Here is a 17,753-nt window from a genome sequence, read left to right as displayed (position 1 = left end):
TGAGTCCTGCGTCCCCTTTTATCCACATGCTGTGGATTATCTGATCTGATGAGTCATCAGAAATAATCCTGCAACGGCACTGCACAATGTAAGGGTTAGTTTGCAAGCCACTTTGTGTCATCATTTATTTGAATAAACCATGCCACTTGCCCTGTATTTTATCTTGCACTCCAAAAAAAAAAAAAAAAAAAAAAAGCGCAGCCACTAACTACTATTTTTATCTCAAAATAAGATAACAACATGTGTTTACCTTCCTCTAAACAAAAGCTCTTACAGTAAAAATGCACTGGTAAGATTTGCCCACTCAAATCTCATAAAGCCCATGTTGTTGCAATAGCTAAGAAAACCTAGCTCTTTAAATAGCGTAATTCTGGGCTAAGAACATTAATGGCACCCAGAACTGGAAAGCTGGATGTGTAAATTAAAAAGCAAAAAGCACATATACACTCTTAATATCCTAATACCTATTACATGTGATCTCTTTCAAAGTAGCTTTAAATGAGAAGTGCAGTTACTCTTTGATATAGCTGCTAGAAACATAGCCAGGATGCCCTTTGTTATAAATTTGAAAAATGAGCCCGTATTTCGTAAAGGCTCATAGTAAATGAGTCTTCAAAACCATAACATATTATTCCCTTTTTGGTTTTTTCTCTATTTAAAATATAAATCTGCACCAAATACAGAATTGTTCCCTTCACTCGGCAGAATCCTCTTGATGTGACTGTTGGAAAGAATCCCTTTCAGCCACCATGACAGGATAAGTGCAATGAGAAATCCACACCACACCTAAGTTCCCTCAAGGCAACGAGGAACCGGCATCAGCATCATCTGGAGGCCACGGCAGGTGACCCACCCAAGGGACACAGGCCATGGAGTGTGAGCCACAGTGTCTGCAATCCAAACCTGGACCCAAATCCAAAGGTATGTCAGATATCTGGACACTGTGCTTGTAAAAGGAACTGCACCACCAAAGGGACTGTGCCTGGTACAACATAAGAGTGAGGGAGGACACTAGGTTTTCACCCCCAGAAATCCTGATCTCTTATTTAGAGCTTTCCCTATGGCGATCATCAGAAGAGTCTCTTTAACACAAGAATGAATTTATTCTCACAGAGTAAAAAAATGCCTTAGAAGTATTATCCTTGTTGTAGAGGCACAGAACAGGTCCATATTTGCAAACACATCCATGCAACCTGAGGCAGCCTGGGGCTGGCTCCCCAGTGACGCTGTGCAGCACTGAGATGTGCAGGACACCAGCAATAACTCTGCAGAGTCAGGGCTAATCATCACATCCCTGCTCTGGCCCTGCTCACCCCATGTCCTGAAGGAGGAGGATTTATTTGCTTCAGAAGGAATTTGGGAATTCAGCCTATATATTCAACTTGCACATAAATCACGGGTGTTATCTAAATGGGGTGGCAAACGCAGACCCGGGGAACACGCATAATTCACTCACATTGCCTTGAAACGGCACCGAGAAGGCTCGGTTTGAGAAATTTTAAAACCCAACATTATTTGTTGTGCTTTGCAGTCCTGAGGGAGCAGCGAGAGCCGGGTGACATCCCCGCGGGCCCGGGGCGGGCAGGATGTGCCGGGCGGCAGCGGGGCCCCGGGGATGCCCGTGGCGCAGCCCGGCAGTGCCAGCACGGCTCAGAAAGAAGCGCCGCTGTCCCTCGGCAGCGCGATGCCCGCCGGGGAGCCGCGGGGAGCGGCGTGGGCTGCCGCAAAGGGCGCCTGGCCCCCGTGCACCCACCCCTCGGGGGACCACCCTCGACATCGCTTCCCAGGGGGAGAAAAAACCGCGGGGGGTTTGCCTAGAAGGATTCCCTTCGAACCTCCGAACGGGCCTCGCGGGTGGGAGAAGGGGATATTTGCCGCTGGTTGCCCTTTCTCAGACACTACGAAGGAGTTCTGCCCCTGGCCCGGCTGCGCTCCTGGACGCGCTGTCGGGCGGCTCTTCCCGGCGGAGCCCGCTTGGCTCCACAGCCCGGCGGCTTTAAACAAAAGGCTTGGTCTCTTGGCTCGTTGGTTGGTTTTTATTCTTTTTTTTTTCTTTTTTTCTTTTCAAAAAACAACTGTAACCCCCTTTTCCGAGACTATTTCTCCCCCCTCCCGCCGGTCCCCCCGACCACTCTGTTCGCCCTGCTCCCCCTTGCCTCTGACTGGCACGCGTCCAGGACGGAGGAATTTTCCTTCCCCCCCCCCCCCTCCCCCTTTTCTATTATTTATTTATTTAATTTTACTTTATTTCCACTGCACATTTCGGCTCCAGCTCCCCAAACTCTTTGATCTCCCCCGCTGTCTCCTTACCCGGAAGAAAACCCCGGCTCGCTCAGCTGGGAGCTCGGCGCACACGTGGGCGCCCTGGCGCGCCTCCATGCTCCTGCCAAATTTAGTCACACAAAGAGCTCGGGGGGGGAACCGGGGGGGGATGAAAGGGGCCGCCGGCGGGACATCAAAGGCGCCGCCGCTCCGCCCCACTCCCGCCCTTCCCTATATAGGGGGCGCCGGCGGCGGCCCCGCTTCGCACGCCAGAGTGTCCCACGTCCCCGCGCCCCACTTGCTGCGCCCGGAGGGGTCGGCATTGGCACCCCGGTTCCCCCCTCTCAGCCCTGCTGAAGCTCCACGGGGCTCGTCCCGCTCCCCGAGCGCTGGAGCTCAGCCCGCCCCAGGGCCGGTTTGCCCTCCCCGTTCTCGCCCCCCAGCCCGCCCTGAGCCCGGGCAAGCCGGGCTGGCCGTCGGGGAGTGCTCGAGGTGCGGGTCACTTCAACGCTGAAAATGCAAAAAACCCCAACAAACAAAAACTGCTCAACTCCCTCTGAAACGCTAAAACCCATTCAAACGACCAAAAAAAACCCCCATCAAAACCTGTCCAAAATTAAACAACACAGCAAACAAACAACAAAAAACAAAACCAGAACCCGGTAATATACAAACTCACGTTAAAATCAAAAGAGGGAAAAAAGAAGAAACACCTCAAGCGCAAAAATCGCCTCTACGAAAGTACCAAAGGCGCGGTAGCCGCTGCGGAGCCGGGTGCCGGGCTCGGCGGCGGGCGCGCTCCCGGTGGCCCGGGGAAGGCGGCGGTCCCGCCGGGGGCGACAGCGGGGCCACCGTGGGGCGTCCCCATACCCTGGGCCTTGCCTCCCGCCTCCGGCCGTGCCCCAAGGACTGCGAGTAAAGCGACAGCTTTGTGTTGTCTCCAGTCAAATCTGACGTTGGAGTTGACGTTTCCTGAGTTTATCTTTTTGTCGTAAATCATTACGGTTTCCACACACACATTCCCCCGCCCCGGTCCCGCCGCCCCCATCCCGGCCCTTTTCTGCCTTCAAAAAGGCAAAAAACCGATCCGGGAAAGACTCCAGCCCACGTAAAGGCACGGCGGAGGGGCGGGGGGCGGCTGCTTTTCCAGAGGGACACGGTAATGAAACAGAGGAGTGGCCGCGCTGCCGGCTCCTGCGGCGGGGTCCCTGCCTGCTCCCGGGCCGCGCCTCCCCGTCCCGTCGGGAGAGCGGGTTGCAACGCTCAGCCTCTCGGCGAAGGTCTTTTTTTTAGAACGGGACCGTCCCGGGGCAGCTTTGCCCGGCCCGGGTGTCCGGTGCCCGCCGAGCGCCAGGAAAGGGAAGAGGAGCGGGAGGGATGCGGAGATGTGCATCTCCGCTCAGGAGCCATCCCCGAGTTGTCTGTCGTTTTCCAAACAACCGCTTCCCCATCGCCTCTCTGCAGCCGTCTCCGGGAGAGAGGGGGTCTCCCTGCATCTGGGGAGCACTGCACAATTAAGCCCTTTCCCAGAAGTTACATTTCTAATTTCTTCCTTTCTCGATCATTTATTTCACGCACTTGTTCGACTTGGCAAGTCCATCCCTCGTTTCCCGCTACCTTGCTCCCTTCCTCGGGGTTTGGAGGGTCTAATTCCTCAGCTGGATTTTAATTACCCGTTCGAGGACGATTTCGCAGAGCCGCGGGCGGCGGCGTGGGCAGCCGGGCTCAGCCCGCCCGTGTCCCGGCCGGCAGTGCCGCCGTGCCGAACCCAGCATCTGCCGAAAACGGATTGAGCATCCACATGTTCCCGTTCCTCCGGCTCCCGGCGCTTGAAGGTTTAGCAACCTGACGGGGCATGTGCAAAGCACAAAGCGCACTTTTCCGATGCCAAAATACTGGGAAGTTGTTTCCTGCAAAATGTGCGCCCATCGTGTTCGCAAAATAAAAGTTGCGGATCCTGACGCTCCCCAAGCGCAGCGCCTGCTTTTGTCTGGATGATTTTTTTTACTGCACCCGTGCCCTGTCGCCGGGTGATGCCGGATCAGCCGGGAGCTAACGGGGCAGCGCGGTGCTGGAGGAACGGGACAGGCTGGAGGGGTGAATCCCCGTTACTGCTCTGGCTCCATTTACCGGTCCGAAACTAGGACGAGCTCACCCCGGCGGGTTTCTCCCCGTCTCCCGGGGGCTACTACTCGTTTCTGCCGGGCACTTGCTGGATTCAATGGGGATGTCTTAATTCTGCCCTCCGTCCGATGCGGGCGCGGACAGAGCCTGGTCAACCCCTCGCACACTTCCCACACCGGAGCAGCACCATGTGGCGATGGGGAAAGCTCAACAAAGAAGCCCTAAAAAAGCAGGTCTGTCCGCCCTTCCCGGGGATGCAGCTAGTGCCTGTGCCCTCCTCGGCGGGCTCTCGGCTGGGAAGGGAGAGGAGCGGCAGTGCCCCGGCGCACCCCCAGCGACGCGGACACGCACCCACAAACGTACACGTGTGCGTGTAGGTACACACACGGACAGAGAGCCTACTCCGCGCAGCCACAGCAAAGTTTGCCCGGGGGCAGCCCCGCACCCGCTCCCTCCCGCCCCCTCGCGCCCGCCGGCTGCGGCAGGAGGCCCCGCGCCGGGCGCTGAGCGGGGGCGGCCGGGGGCGTCGTGCCGGCAACTTTTTCCCCTGCCCGCGGGCGCGGAGGGAAGCGGGGGGGGTCACCTCCCCGCCCGCTCCATCCCTCCCCTCCTGCCCTCCCTCCCTCCCGGGGCTGTTTCTTCCTCGGCCCCCCGCCCCTCGCGGTGCCGCCGAGCCGAGCCCAGCCGTGCCCGGAGCCGCGGACGAAGCGGCGGACAAAGGCCCGGTGGGTGCGCGGCACGGGCAGCGCCGGCCCCTTCCCCCGGGACGCCCCCTCCCCCTGCCCGCCTCCCCCCAGCCATTTTAACTCGGTCCCGCCGGGGTGGTGGCAACTTCACTCGGAGGCGAAGCGCGGGCGGGCTCCGCTCCCCTCCGCGTCTCCTCGCCCCCGGGGTGAGCCCAGGTCCCGGGGGGGATGGAGGGGGGTCGGGTCTCCCGGGGGGCGGTCCCTGGCGCGGTCGGGACACGGGCGAGCGTATTTCGACCTATTCCGGCCGTGCGGCGCGTCGGGGCGAGGGTCCCCGGGACGTCGGTATCGTGCGGAAGACGGGGTACCTCGGCCCCGAGGGGGCGGGCGGACAGGCGGGGGTCTCCGGCTGCCGAGAGCAACCCCGAGGAGTTCACGGGATTTTTTTCCTTCTTCTCTCCTCCTTCTCCTCCTCTCTCCTCCTCCTCTGCCCTCCTCCTCCCCCCGCTGCTCCGCCCGCTCCCCTTCCCGCGGCGGGCCGGCGGCCGCAGCAGACGCCGCGCTGCCGTGAGGATGCCGCAGCTGCCGGGGGCCGGGGGCGGCGGGGGGGACCCGGAGCTCTGCGCCACCGACGAGATGATCCCCTTCAAGGACGAGGGGGACCCCCAGAAAGAGAAGATCTTCGCTGAGATCAGCCACCCCGAGGAGGAGGGCGACCTGGCCGACATCAAGTCCTCCCTCGTCAACGAGTCCGAGATCGCCCCCGGCGCCAACGGGCATGAGGTGCGCGGCCGCGGGGCTCCGCGGGGCAGCGCGGACCGAGGGGGCGCGGGATGCCGGCGGGCTCCGGCCGCCGCCGCGGGGAGGGAGCTTCGGAGGGGCACCGGGAAAAATTTCCCGTAAGAAAAGAAATCATTCCACCCCAAATCCTGTCTCCAGAGGTGCGCCGGGCAGAGCCCCTTCCGCGCTTCGGCCCGGGACGAGAAAGTTGCCGCGAGTTCCCCGACGGTGCGGTGGTATTAGACCTCAAGCAGCCATGAAATTTCCTCAGTAAAATCAGCGGGGTCGGAGCGTTAGCTGTAAACTCTTTAAGGGATTTGCATAAAACTGTTAGGGAAGAAATTCCCGACTCTAAAATAACTTCAGGGCGAGCTGGGAACCTGCCTTTTAAAAAATTCTGTTTGGAGGGGTTTCTTTTTCTTTTTCTTTTTTTTTTTTCTTTTTTTTTTTTTTTTCCTAAAGATCTGCTAAGGAGGGCAACCTGATTTTCATTATTATTATTTTTGGTAGCTTTTTACCAAGAGCGTTTTGACCGCCAGAGCGCCAAATATTTTCCAGAAATGATCCCCTTTCATTAAATGAAGGGTGCTTCTGCTAGAAATGCTTTGCAAAGCCATGTAGTTATTCACGTTGTCATAAAACAATAGTTTACACAAATGTTTTTGGTACAGTTGCCTTCCAAGCGACTTAGGAGGAAAAAGAAAGATGTTAATCTTGTGCTCTAAAATCCTCTCTTCCTTCAAGAAACTGTAGCATTGTGTTTGATAAATGAGCATCCATACAATGACTTTTCTTCTTTTTCTTCTTTTCTGATGGTGGATTCCTTGTGGTCAGGTTTCCAGGCAGACTCAAGCACAGGATTCCTACCATGATAAAGGCAGAGAACACCCCGAGGAAGGTGAGACTCACACAGTCCCGTCTTGCAATGTTGTCCCTCTGTGACCTGCAACACAGTCCTCAAACTGGAACTTGGTTTCTTTTGGAAAACATAAATTTAATATCTTTTGGAGGGAAGGGATGCCAAAGCTTTTTCAAAGCGCATTTGAAAAGGAGACGAATGTGCCGCGCATTTATCTTGAGTGACCAAATGGTATTCCAGTTGTTTAGAAACTGATAAGTAGGCCAAATGGATCTTCACTGAAGAAGTAACTATTTTTAGGATATCACCTTAAATACATCTATCTCTTCACTCATGCAGTGTACAGTTGTGTTCAGAAACCCTCTGCTTTTCCCCATAGCCAAAGTCTGTCACTTAAGTCTCTTTTTTCAAATCTAAGTATGAGCAGATCTGCTGCATTTTTTAATATATCAAGTGTTTAATTTCGATTGAGGAGGACAAAGGAAGTAACAAAGTTAATCAAATATCATTTAGGAAGCTGGACACGCATGCAAAGAATGTGTGCTGTGATGGGTGGGAGATTGTTTAAAATCAAATGCTTATCATCACAAACTAAACCAGATTATAAATTCCGTATAAAGACAGAGTTCAGTCCGGGTACTTTCCAGGACTCTGTGGCCATCTTCCTGCAAATTTGTAATTAAACGGCCTAAAAGCAATGATGTCCATGCTCATAGCATTTGGGCAGTGAGGGGGAGGTGTTCACCTCTCGATAGTTTTCAGCTTTGCATCTTCTTAAACCCTCACTTTCAGGTCGTATCCTTGTCAGTGGGCATGTAGGTGGGAGACCTGTTCACCCAGTTTGTGGGACCTGGACCCAAACACTTATTTTTTCCCGATCAAATAGCCTCTCACTGGGCTTCCCTACTGACTGTAGTACCATGTGTGCCTAACAGCCTCCCTCCCAAATTGTTAGGATCTCCTTCCAAGCCACCCCCTGCCCTTTAATTGTTCCCAGTGAGCATAGTCAGAATGAATTGTTCGCTGCACACACTGTCTCAGCAAGAGAAGGAAATTGTTATATCTAGTTATCACAGCCTTGTCCTCCCTTTCCTAACAATGATGTTGGAAACCCATACTGGCAATAATTCTGAATTGACAAATCCTAGAGGCATGTATAAAATCGGGGAAAACTGCTGCGTGAGAAATGTGATGTCATTGCTGATGTGTCTACTTTGATTTCAATGAGTACTAGCAAAATTATTTATTTTGAGGCTACTCTGTATTTTAAACATAAACTCCTCACTGAGAATACTCACTCCTTTAAGAATTTACTCTTCCTAAAAATAAATGTTTTTACAAATTGCTTCGTATCATTTTCTGTCAGCAGTAATTTCCATAAGTAAGGAAACGTTTGCAAGCAGAACATTTCTATATATGCACAGTACCTGTTTGAGTGCTCTAACTCATGAGAAATGCATATGTGGGGAATAATGTAATCTTTGTTTCATCTTCCACAGGAAAGCATCCGGACAATGGCTTATACAGCAAGGGACCATCGTACTCTGGTTATTCTGGGTATATCATGATGCCAAATATGAATAACGACCCATACATGCCTAATGGATCTCTGTCGCCACCCATCCCCAGAACAGTGAGTTATCTCTTCCAAAGGCTGCTTTTGGCAAGCTGGCTTTTCTTCTGTTTGGTCTGTTTACAATGGGGTCTTTTGGGTAGCTTCAGTGACGAGGAAGGTTGAGCTTCTGCTGTTCAGAGCCTCTGTCCAGTGGAGTTTGAGAGCTCTTAGTGGTGTTGGTCTTGATCACAGTGGAAAAGCTGAGATTAATGTCTGTGAACAGGGCTGGGGGCTTTGTGGGGGGAGCTCTGGTTTACTACTGTAGGATAATGTATGGCAGAATGATGTAAATGCTGTCTTTGTAGTGACTGGGACAGATGTGAATTTTCTGGCTTTAACTCTTCGTTTGTTGAGGAAAATCAAGGGCTGGAAGCAGAACTGCTAAAGTTACATGACAGTAAGATGAGAAGATTGGATTTTTTTTTTTTGCTTCAGATGTGGCATTGCTCTTTGCTGATTTATATTTATTTCCACCATCAGTTGGTCTGTGTGAAGGCTTTATCTATCTGGCAGCTTTGCTTTGAAACATACTCTGTATCTTCAGCCAGAAATTGTGAAATGGTTGTTTAGGAATTAATATCAACCATGATGCAGTAGTTACAGCTTTCCCTTACATTGTGGTGAGCACTGATTCTTCCAGGTTGGTCCCTCTGTTTCCATTGGCGTAGATTCGTGTTTGATGGATTTAAATGTACTTTTAATTCTGGATAGTCAATTCCCATTTATTTTTGTAAGCCTCTTGGTATACATAAAGAGCAATGGAGAGGCAGTTAAAATGAGCTGTGGAAATTATATTAGTAGAACCTGAGTGGAGCGGGAAACAATTTGCTTGTAGGCATCGTGCTGGAAAAATGCCGCTGCCGTTGTGCGTGCTGTGAGAGGAGGAGCTGGATGCTCTTACTTCCCTGTGATGAAGCAGTTTTCCCTCTTACTGGCTCCTAGATTTTTTTCTTGGAGGTTTCTGTCATGGCATTGTTTTGCTCTGTGGCGTTCGTTCTTGATTTTTATTCAGGACGGTGGCATTTGACTTCAAAAACAAAAGGAAGGGAGCCTGATCTGCACTGGTAATTTGACAGCAGCGAAACGTGTTAAATTAGCGTGTGTTTGGAGTCGGAGTGACAGGGTGCTTTGGCACTGCAAAACACATGGATCTGCATTTGAAAGATGCAAAAACTCATGCAATATATTGCTTTCTATAGCTGTGGGGTTTTTTTGTGTATAAATTCCAGTTCAGAGGCCTACAGCCATATAGGGTGAAGCATGATGATCACAGTCTGTTGATATTTATTGTTGTAAACGTTGTTCTACATAAAACTTCCTTTTGGATGTATCATAGGGAAAAGCATGCAGCTTTTCAAGAGGGCATCGAGACTCAAAACTGCCCTTTGGAGGACTAGGAAACTTCAGACTTTTTGGGGTTTTTTTTACCCCCTCTTTGCCTTGTTACCTTCCTAAGAAAGTCCTGAGTGCTAGTGCGTGGTTTGGAACAAGAAAATCCAATTAAATTATTCACTGAGGATTTTCCCCATATATGCGTGCCATGGGGCTGCCACTGTTTATAGATCTGGCATCAATGCCCTCAGAATATCATCTTGCAGAGGCTCTTGAGGAACTGCCCTTTGTGGGTGTGGTGGTGGAGAGGAAGGGGGGAAAACGCGTCTTGTTTTTAATTGTAAAGCTGCCTGCTGAACATCTGAGGGGCTAATTTAGTTCAGTGCTGCTCTTGCATGTTGCAGCAGCACCACTGTTTCAATAAAACAGTGCTGTTGCAGGGCTGCAATGTTGACATAAGCCCGGAGTTCTTTCAGTTTAACCACAAGGCTACACGCTTGAGTTATTAAATAATTTTTTTGTTTAATTGAACGGTAATCTTTGCTAGGCTCGTTGCTGACAGTTGGGGTTTAATGCGCGCAAGATCAAAACGCGGCATCCAGGAGGTGCCACGCTCGCTCTCCCCGCGGCTTTCCGCGCCGCGCTCGCCTCCGAGGGACACCAGCCGCTGCCCTCCAGGTTTGCTCTGCCTCCCCTTCCCAGGGCAAGCAGCAGCTGAGATCGGCAAGCACTGGAGGCAGAGGTCTCCCCTGGGGTGTCAGTAGTCCCCAGCCATTTGTGCCTGGTGTGTACCTGCGCCCTGCTATTTGCATGACAAAGACGCTTCTTGTTGATGCATCTGTTGCCTGGAGGTGTTAGCCAGGATTAAAAAGGCGCCCTGGGGCGCTGAATCTTTTTTTCCACCTTGGAAGGACCTGCTGACTGCAAACTGCCCCGGGGATGCGCCCCTGGGGGACGGCGTCCAGACACAGGGCAAGGACCATCTATGAGAAGGGAGAGCAAAGCTTTCCTGGAAAGGGAAAAAAGTTACTTTCATCACCATATCTAGAGGAGGGGAAAAAAAGCCTTTCCTTTTTTTAAAAAAGGCGAATGCTTTAACAGCTTGCTTTGTAAAATTAAAAGTGCAAATGTGTAGTCAGACACAGCTTGCCTAATAAACCATAATAATAAAAAAAAAGGAAATCTAATTTCAGTGTAGCTTTTGGAAGGGAGAGGGTGTTTGAGAAGGATTCAAAATCTGCTGTTGTTAGAGAGGTCTTGTCTTCCCCATTCTCCTCCTCCATTTTTTTTTCTTTAATTTTCTTATTTTACTGGCAACTGATTTGCTGTTTCCAAGTTGTGTTAGTAGGAGCAGGAGAGTGTTAATTGCAAGTTCAGGTAGAGCCTGGTGCCGCAGTTTGTGTTGTTATCAGATAGGTGGTGAGTGGAGAAGCTCAGCGTGGTTCGGTGGCTGCAGGAGAAGTGGCAGGTGATGGTGCCAAACCGCAGTAACACCTGGTGAATGTGCATCCTGTGTGCTCGAGATAGCTCGTGGTGGTTTCTGAGCGTCGCAGGGGTGCTGAAGATGGGAGATGGAGACAGATGTTTGTTTTCTAACCTGTGGGGTTTTTTTCCTTTGGTTAACAAGACTAGTTTTGGGGTGGCAAAGCTTTCTTGACTCTTTGATGGGAACGCGGGAACAGAGGAGGTGACTGAAGAAAGATCATTTCTCCACGCTTTAAATTCATCCAGACGATAATTTTGGTTTTATTTCTCATTCCCCATGAGTTAAACTTCCTATGGAAAGATAGGGGATTTCTGCAACCCGCCTTTTGTCTGTTGTTATGTGTTCTTGGGGTCTGGGTTTCTTTCTTCCTGGCTCAACTGCCGCTCTGTAGCAGCTGGATGTGTTAAATAGGTTGGAGGATACAATGTATAAACATTTTATGGCAACTTGCACAATGCAGCGTATCTGAAAGTGACCAGGAATTCCTCCAAGAGCCTTGGATTGCTAGGAACAAGGCAGGACTATCCCAAATTTTGGATATTCCTTGTATGTTTCTGTACGGCAGGTGGTACGGAGTTAGTTCCCATCTTGAAGAGCTGATGTCCCAGGAGATTCAGAGGATAATGTGGGCAGAAGGAAGGATGAGGGTAGAAATAGCAAAAATGAGTGGCTGTGGAGCCTCAGTGAGAGGGTTTTGTTTCCCTCGCTACATCTTCTGTTCCTCTGAAAGCGGGACTGATTCACTTGCTTGTGGGGAAATTTTGGAGCCTCAAGGGGAATAGATGGAAGCTGCAGAAGGACACAAACCTGATTTTCATTGTATTGTCTTTTCCTGAGAATTTGCTTCCTCTCACTATGGAGTTGTAAGACATTGCTGGAAGCTGTGGCCAGCTGAAACCTCCCTGGCCCAACATGAAATAAGCTTGCACAGTGCAGAACTTGTGGCTCGACTCCTGCTCCCATATCACCCACCAGAAACCTTTGCTCTGATTCCCAAGTTGACATTGGAGCAGGATGCTCTGGGGCTTTAGGCAGCTGTGGTCCTGTCACAGATGTCTCTTTTCCCTCTACAACCCCAGGTCCATGCCTGAGGAAGTGGGCAGCTGAGGGGCTCCACAAGCCAGAGCTGCTTATCCAACACCGAGGCTCTACAGCTTCACCCTGCGTGGCGCATGGCTTTGCAGTGCAGCTCAATGATGCCGATTAACTCCTTAAATAACTTTGAAATCAAGCACACAGGAGCACAAAAGCTTCCTGGCTGTATGGAAGCAGAACTTGATGGAGTGTTTTAGCATTTGCCCAGGGAGGAATTTTAGCACTGTTTTCTGAGGAGCTCACTGAGTCTTGCCAAATGGCAGCGCCGGGAAAGAACAGGAGTCTACTCAGCCCTACTAGTGGCACCTCATTGCTGCAAAGTGTCTCTCAGCTGCTCTCACTCAAGCATTCATGGCTGGTCAGTCTAAGTTAGTCAGAGTCAGGCCACTGTGAAACATAAACCCAAGCCGTGAATGGTCATGGGATGAGTTTTGGTGGCGTTTTCTTTCTTCCACGTAATAAGATGGATCCTCCATTTGGAAAAGGGGCAGAAGAAGTTACCACACTGGCTCTAGGTTGTCCTAGTCTGAAGTTTGATCTGGATGCTGCTGATCAGAGCTCCAGGCAGAATCTTAGGTATATAGTTCATTGTTACCGTGATCTTTGGCACATACTGGTGAAGAGAACACCTTTTCAGCTTTTGCTGCCTCCTCCTTGTCACATTGATGCAATTAGCGAATCTATGTAATTGTGAGGAAAACAAAATGTTCTCCTGATGTGTCAGTGCAGAGGCAGCAATTGTGAGTGTGTGTGTGTGTGGCTTGAGCAGAGGCATTATCAAAAACCCCACCCACTGCAAATCATCAAAGTTGGAACTTTTGTATAGCAATACATGTGTGTGTTTGTCCTAAATATCCCTTTTTATTTCTATACATCTAGGAGCTGATTCAATATAAACTTTAGATGGTAGAGCTGATGCTTACTTTTTAAAGTGGTTTAAGCAAAATGTCATTCCTGTCTCTTTTCCAACTTAATCCCAGCCCAGAAAAAATGTTAATAAGAATAGCTTGTTATGGGCTGCAAGTGCCAAGGAGGATATGGCTCAAGAAGAAAGCCTGAAGCTCCACAGGTTCAGGCATCAAAAGAGGAAAAGGCTTTTTCCAGATAGTTGCAGCGCTGCATGCCTGCAGGCATTGAAAAGCCTGGGTACCGCAGGCCTGGCTTCTCTTGAGTACTTAACTTCTGTTTATAGTTAACGAAAATGCCTACTGATATGGGAAGGAAATAACCCACACAAAAGCATTTTACTGCTGCTTAATATTTCTGAAGTCCTATCAGAGGCATGTGCTTTTTTTTCTTTTTTACTAGTAGTAAAACACCATGTCTCTCAAGAAGACAAAGAGACAAACATGCAAGAGTCCATTTTAACATGAACCCCGAACATTTTGCGATGTGAGGTCTGTGTGTGTGTCCTGCTGTGATCTCCTGTGCTGCTCTCACGTGGATGGACCCTGACCCAGTGTCTGTCTGGTTCAAGAGAAACACTGCTGGGAGCCAGGCAGTCTGTCCTTGACCTGGTCGAGTCAGGTTGTCCTCAGCTTCTGTCCTGCCTGCTGCTGCAGGGAAACTACGTGCTGTGACTATCCAGCTGTGCAGATACGGCTCCCATTTACCCCAAACTGCCCTGTCCAGGATAGCAGACATTTCTCTCTGAGCTGGATTTGATTGTAAGATATGTTTGGAGTGAGGACAGTTCTCATCTGGCTGTTGGGTTTGGTCCCTTTCTGCAGGACACTGGCATGCTGCTCCTGCCCCGGCACTTGGGGATTAGTGTCTCTCTTGCTCCGGCCCTTCATAACTGTTAGATTCACTTAAAAAAACTGCACTCAGAATAACTTAATCTAGCAACCCAGTGGCTTCTATTTGAGACTTGGATCTTGTGGATATGTTTATTTAGTTTGGGATTCCCACTTCAAAGGAATCTGTCCTCTCAGCAAGAAAGTGATTGAGCACTTAAATAAAAATGTATTCATTGAATCTTTGGGATTGAGCTAAAAGTGCAGTAGGGAGTTAACGTGTACACCAACTGTGCTAATCAGTCAGGGATTGCCTGCTCTCCAAAGGGGAAGAAAAGGAGCTTGAACTGCCCAAGAAAATATGGCTGCCCTTCCATGGCTTCTGGTGGTGGTGTGCTTGCTGGGGCTTTAGATGGAGGATGAAGGAACTAGAATATCTTTGCCTGTGATCTTCAAAGTTACCAAATCCCTTGTGTAGAAGAGCATTTTCATGGAGCTGAAAGGTCGACTCAATGATTGTTTATTTTCTTTAAATGGCTGTGGATATAGGTAAGGTTGAGGCATAAAATCAATGGGATGAGCTTAGTCAGCAAAAATTACAAGTGTAATGTTATGGGGCTTCGATTGAATATTTATAAAATGGGCAGCTCAACTTAAAAAGTAAGTGTAGTGCTGTCACCAGCTGTAACACATAAACCAGAGAATTGCTTTGGCTAGGAGTTATTAAGCAAGCCAGAGAGCAGTTAATTCCCAAAAGCATCTGTCTATCCAAGCACTTTCAGTACTCCAGCCCCGTACTTCAAACAGTGCCACACGAGTCAGCGGCAGGTCTGCTTCACCCAGACCAGGGCGGGGGAGGGAGTCCCTTGGGAGCATGGGACTTCATGCAAGTGTTTGCCAAGGAGTAGGGTACATGGGCATGTGCTTGTGATGTGAGGCAGCCCTGGTGAAGCTGTTTCTGCAAAGAGCAGCAGAAAGCTGCTTGTGTGACTTTTCTTTTTTTTTTTTTCATTTTTCCTTCCTTGCTTTCTGAGCAGGGAAGCTTTAAAATAGTTTGAAACAGGCTGGTGCTGCACATCCAGCACAGTGCCAGGCTCTGCACATAACCAGCAGCCCTGCTCTGAGAAACCTGGAAACTGTGGGAGCTGCAACGAACCTCTCAGTGTCAGCACAAGGAGCGAGATTGCACGGAATTGCAAGGCATGATGCTGAAATCCTGTGGATACTGATGACAGCTCAGCTTCACCTTAGCTGACTTGAACGGAGGTGTGTATAGGGTTGCAGTCATTATCTAAAGAAAACCAGTCTGGAAATTGTTTGATTCATCATGTATGTTCAAAAAAACAGGGAAAAGGATGATTGGACTTTGGTTGGGCAGTTTTGTTGGCTCAGAAGTGGAGAGCGATGAGCTCTAAAGTGCTATCCCTGTAGGCTCTGTATTTCTGAGTAGGCATCCTAGTGACACTGACTGCTCAGAGCTGTCTCTCTGTAACTGGTCACTTAGCTATGCTATGAGGCTCTATTTCTTCGATTTTCTGCCTTTTTCTGTGTTTCAAAACTGTCTCAGAGGTTTATCTTTGTGACCGTCTGTTGTCTCTCCACAGTTCTGGCGTATCTTTTTGCCTTGATCTTTCTTCATCCCTATCAAGTCTTGCATTGGCAAGCTTTGTCTAGCATAAAAAAAGTACAATGTTGAGGTGACGATTAAAGGTGTCAACACTTGTCAAACACAGACCATGGTCTGGGAGAAGGCCTTTTGCCTGCTGATGTGCTAAAACGCAGATAAACTGTGTCCAGCAACACAAATATGTTTACTTTGTTTAAATGCCACAATCCAGTGATTTGTTGAGGGTCTCTCCTTTCTGAAGTTTGAGAGGTGCTGTATTGGGTTCAGGAAGCTGCAGTTATGAGTGTTCACTGTGTTTTTCCTCGCTCTTTATTTTGCTCCCTGCCAGTCCTGTATTTCCTTCATTGCAGTTTCGTTTCGTTCCCTTGTGCCCTCACAGTGAGCAAGGTTCTTGCCACCAACCCATGTTCTGTCCCATGCCGCAAAATTCCACTGTACATCTTCTTCAATTAGTTTTTACAGGCTGGCTTCGTTCTCACATCTGTGCCCTCTCCTCAATTTAGGCTTTGTGGCAGCTTGTTCCATCTTTGTGGTCTGATCAGCAGCACTTCTGTATCTTAAACTGAAGAAACACTTGTGTACAGAAAAGTTGAGGTGAAGCCAGAGAACAGCTGGGCTTGATCCAGTGCAGGGACCCCTCCAAACTGGGAGAGGCTGATTTCTCCCCTGAACCTCTGCATGTGAACTAGGCCCTGCCAAGTGTAAAAACTGTCCTTGTGCTCACATCCAGATCCTCCTTTTCCAAATACAAACGTATGTGCAGGTTCAGCCTCTCGGGGAGCTTTTGGGAGCGGGGTGGGAGCTCACAGGTGAGCGAGGGTCAGGTGTGGGAGCCCAGGGTGATGGGGCAGGCCAGTCCCCTGCAGCCTGCTGCAGATCAGCATGGGAAGGAGCAGTGAGCTCACCCAGACGGCGCTGGGAGAGCCAGTGAGGATCTTGAGGAAATAAGCCATACATCGAACATACTGGAATACATTTTTGAAAACTCAAGCGACTAAAATAGTTTACCCCCTTAGAATGCCCCTTTTTGGCTGCCCTCTGACAGTAGCATGCTGGGCTCTATTTTGGTCTGGTTTTTACTGCCCGATTACGTCCTGCACACAACTGAAATTCAGCTTGAAAAAATAAGTTTCAAATGAATGTGTTGGATTTGAAAAAATTGTTACTCAAACCGTTCTCTCTTGTGCTTTATTTCATGTCTTAAATAATCTTGCTATAGGAAGAAAAGGAAGCTGTGCTGGATTTAAAGGCAAAAGAAAAGAAATAAAACTTTAAAAAGCTTAGCTCTTAAGTGTGTGGCTTTTTCAGGTTTTGTTGAGACTTTTTTTCCCTATCTCAGTTATTTTAAGGATACTTCTAATATAATAGTGCAGCGATCCTGTTTTAGATGTAAATCTTCAGAAGGAAGAATTGGAATAGGAGAAGCACAAGAAAATGCTAATTTATTAGGTGACTCCCCAGACAGTTTGACAGCAATATTGCAAACACTTTTTTTTTTATAACTGGCAAATATAATCTTCTTATCAGAGTGACCTGTAAGAGGATGACTTCATACTTTGTAATAAGGAAATATTAAGAGACTGTAGAAGAGCTGGTCAAAACAGTGTCTTGGAACATTTTTTAGTTCAAGGGTGCTTCCAAAACAACTTGTGTAGGGAGCTTTCCTTCTTTCTTTGACACTTTAAATCCTTCCTTTTATTGCTTTTTCTTTCCAAGGATATGTGTATAAATGAGAATAATGCAGGCTAATGGGGCAGAACAATAAATGTTCAGTCGGGAAACATGGTTGAATCAAAGCCAGTTCAGAAACCCCTGTGTTTGGGGCACAGGCAGACTTCCTAGGAGAAGGAGATCTCAGTGGTGGGTTTGTGAAACTTGTCTTCCATGACTCTGAGTAAATACAGTCAGATAGTTAGTAGTGTTTACTGCACAAAAATGCCCTCCATTAAATGAATCTCTCTGGGCAACCTCTAATGGACAAATTATTTTTTCAGGTTCAGTCAGCAGAAGAGCCTACAGGTGGGTGTTTAATTTTTCTTCTGGAGGTAGCATGTCACAGCCCAGGAGCCCATAGCTGATGTTGGCCTTTCTTGTGTTACCTGTGCTTCCTCTCTCTCCTTTGCTGGGTTCTCCCAGGAGGGGATGGCTGGT

General features: G+C 49.3%; 1 protein-coding gene across 3 annotated transcripts in view; it reads left to right on the top strand.

Annotated features, from left to right (window-relative positions):
• Nucleotides 1-5,645: 5,645 nt before the first annotated feature.
• The window catches only part of LEF1 (lymphoid enhancer binding factor 1), a 70,409-nt gene continuing 58,301 nt past the window's right edge, over nt 5,646-17,753 (top strand). For all 3 annotated transcript variants that reach the window (XM_041395809.1, XM_041395810.1, XM_041395808.1), the window contains exons 1-3: nt 5,646-5,855; nt 6,687-6,750; nt 8,211-8,344. In XM_041395809.1, the coding sequence (XP_041251743.1) occupies nt 5,646-5,855; nt 6,687-6,750; nt 8,211-8,344 (408 nt within the window). The remainder of the gene's footprint in view (nt 5,856-6,686; nt 6,751-8,210; nt 8,345-17,753) is intronic.

The sequence above is a fragment of the Onychostruthus taczanowskii genome, unplaced genomic scaffold, assembly GCF_017590055.1.
Source record: "Onychostruthus taczanowskii isolate IOZ18803 unplaced genomic scaffold, ASM1759005v1 scaffold12, whole genome shotgun sequence".
In the NCBI taxonomy this organism is placed as follows: domain Eukaryota; kingdom Metazoa; phylum Chordata; class Aves; order Passeriformes; family Passeridae; genus Onychostruthus; species Onychostruthus taczanowskii.
Note: the sequence above shows the minus strand (reverse complement) of the source record. Positions and strands in the feature narration are given on the sequence as shown.